General features: G+C 38.4%; 1 protein-coding gene across 1 annotated transcript in view; it reads right to left on the bottom strand.

Moving 5' to 3' along the window:
- The window catches only part of LOC103607813 (tripartite motif-containing protein 64-like), a 7,165-nt gene that overhangs the window by 3,242 nt on the left and 2,380 nt on the right, over nt 1-1,543 (bottom strand). The window contains 2 exon segments of the mRNA XM_008592278.1: nt 348-370; nt 1,165-1,484. Coding sequence (XP_008590500.1) covers nt 348-370; nt 1,165-1,484 — 343 coding nt within the window.

The following is a 1,543-nucleotide window of genomic DNA, read 5'->3' as shown; positions in this document are numbered from 1 at the left end:
TCTCTTTCCTCTCTTTTTTACCTTCTACTTCTCTAGGGTAGCGGCTTCCTCTATGATAACTGAGAATAATCTCCTTGCTAAGATTTGTTGAAGTGGGCCCAGTTGGAGAGGTTGGGGGGATTGTGTGGAAAAAAACCCAAAATAGCAAATTGATTTTAGGTATATTCGAACTCGGCCGCATAAGAAGGAAATTTCCAAGAACAAGGAGCAAGAGTCCTTAGGGACTCTCTTGAAACAAAATGGAAAATAGCAACAAAGAACAATGTTAATATCTCAACACATACACGACAACTTCAGAAACAAGAAATAATTTTCTCAAAAATCAGAGATCTTTAGCATAAACTCACCTTTCCAATATGTTTCCAAAGTCCTGCAAGGAAAAATAAGATAAAGTAAATAAAAAATAAGATAATCATGAAATTTCCATCATTTTGCATTTTCCCTGGTACTTTTGCTTTTTTTGTTTGTTTAATAATGTGGTTTTTTTTCCTTGTTGCTTTCTAGGGAAACATCCAAGGCTATGTTAATAACAGAACCTAAACTAAACTACGAGGGGCTTCCTCAGTGTGTGTTAAGAAGAAAGGAACTCAAGAAGACACCATGTAGTGATGCAAGAAGATCCAGCTTCCTAGTTTTATCACCTCCCAGTGTATTTCCAGGGAGAGGTCTGACCACTTATGACAATTGAAACAAAACAGGGAAATATATATATATATAATAGACTGTATTAAAATTGATTACTGAATTCTATAAACCTTGACTTGGCAAGAGGCAAAGCCTCAATGTCTTCAGCAAACTGATTTTGTGTGGGACAGCAGAGAGTGATGATCGATTAGGGGACATAAATGGAGCGTTACCTCAGCAAAGCTGACTTTCTTTCCTCTGATCACACAGTTTGGCTGATTTGGTATAATCTCTCTGTGTGGATAATACTCCCAATCTCCTGAAGAGCATTCTATCCTATGCTATTTCATAAAATGGCAAAACTCGCCCGGGGATTACCAGAATATGCATAAATAAGTGATTGAACAAACAGAACGATGGGAGACAAGGAGCACATATCACTTAGCTGAGAGAAATGGTATATGCAGGGAACGTTTCAATGTCTAGACTGCATTGCCAAGAAAAGCATTCCTGTCTCTCAGGATGGACCCTCCTCCTCACCTGGAGCAGCTCCACCTCAGGCTTCTGGCACATGTCAGTCAGCTCTCTGTACATTTCTTTTAGGTATTCTTTCTGTTGGGTCATTCTGACTTCACTGTTCCTGAGTTGTTGCAAAGTCTCCTCTGCTTCTCTGTCTATTGTCTCCAGATGGAGTTGCTCCTCCTCGTGGAGAAATAGATGTATCTTCTGATATTGAATTTTGATCATCACCTTCCGTAAAGCCACATAGTGCTGCAGAGATATTCAGTTAAAAAGATTACATGTCCTCATTCTCAACAGAAAACTTACAACTTCAAGTATGATTTCCTTACAACTTAAAACTTCAAATTCAAGCAAATCATTTATAAACTTTCTGCCTCAGATCTTCAAAGGATCTTGA

This window comes from Galeopterus variegatus, unplaced genomic scaffold (assembly GCF_000696425.1).
Source record: "Galeopterus variegatus unplaced genomic scaffold, G_variegatus-3.0.2 Scaffold7732, whole genome shotgun sequence".
Classification (NCBI taxonomy): domain Eukaryota; kingdom Metazoa; phylum Chordata; class Mammalia; order Dermoptera; family Cynocephalidae; genus Galeopterus; species Galeopterus variegatus.
Note: the sequence above shows the minus strand (reverse complement) of the source record. Positions and strands in the feature narration are given on the sequence as shown.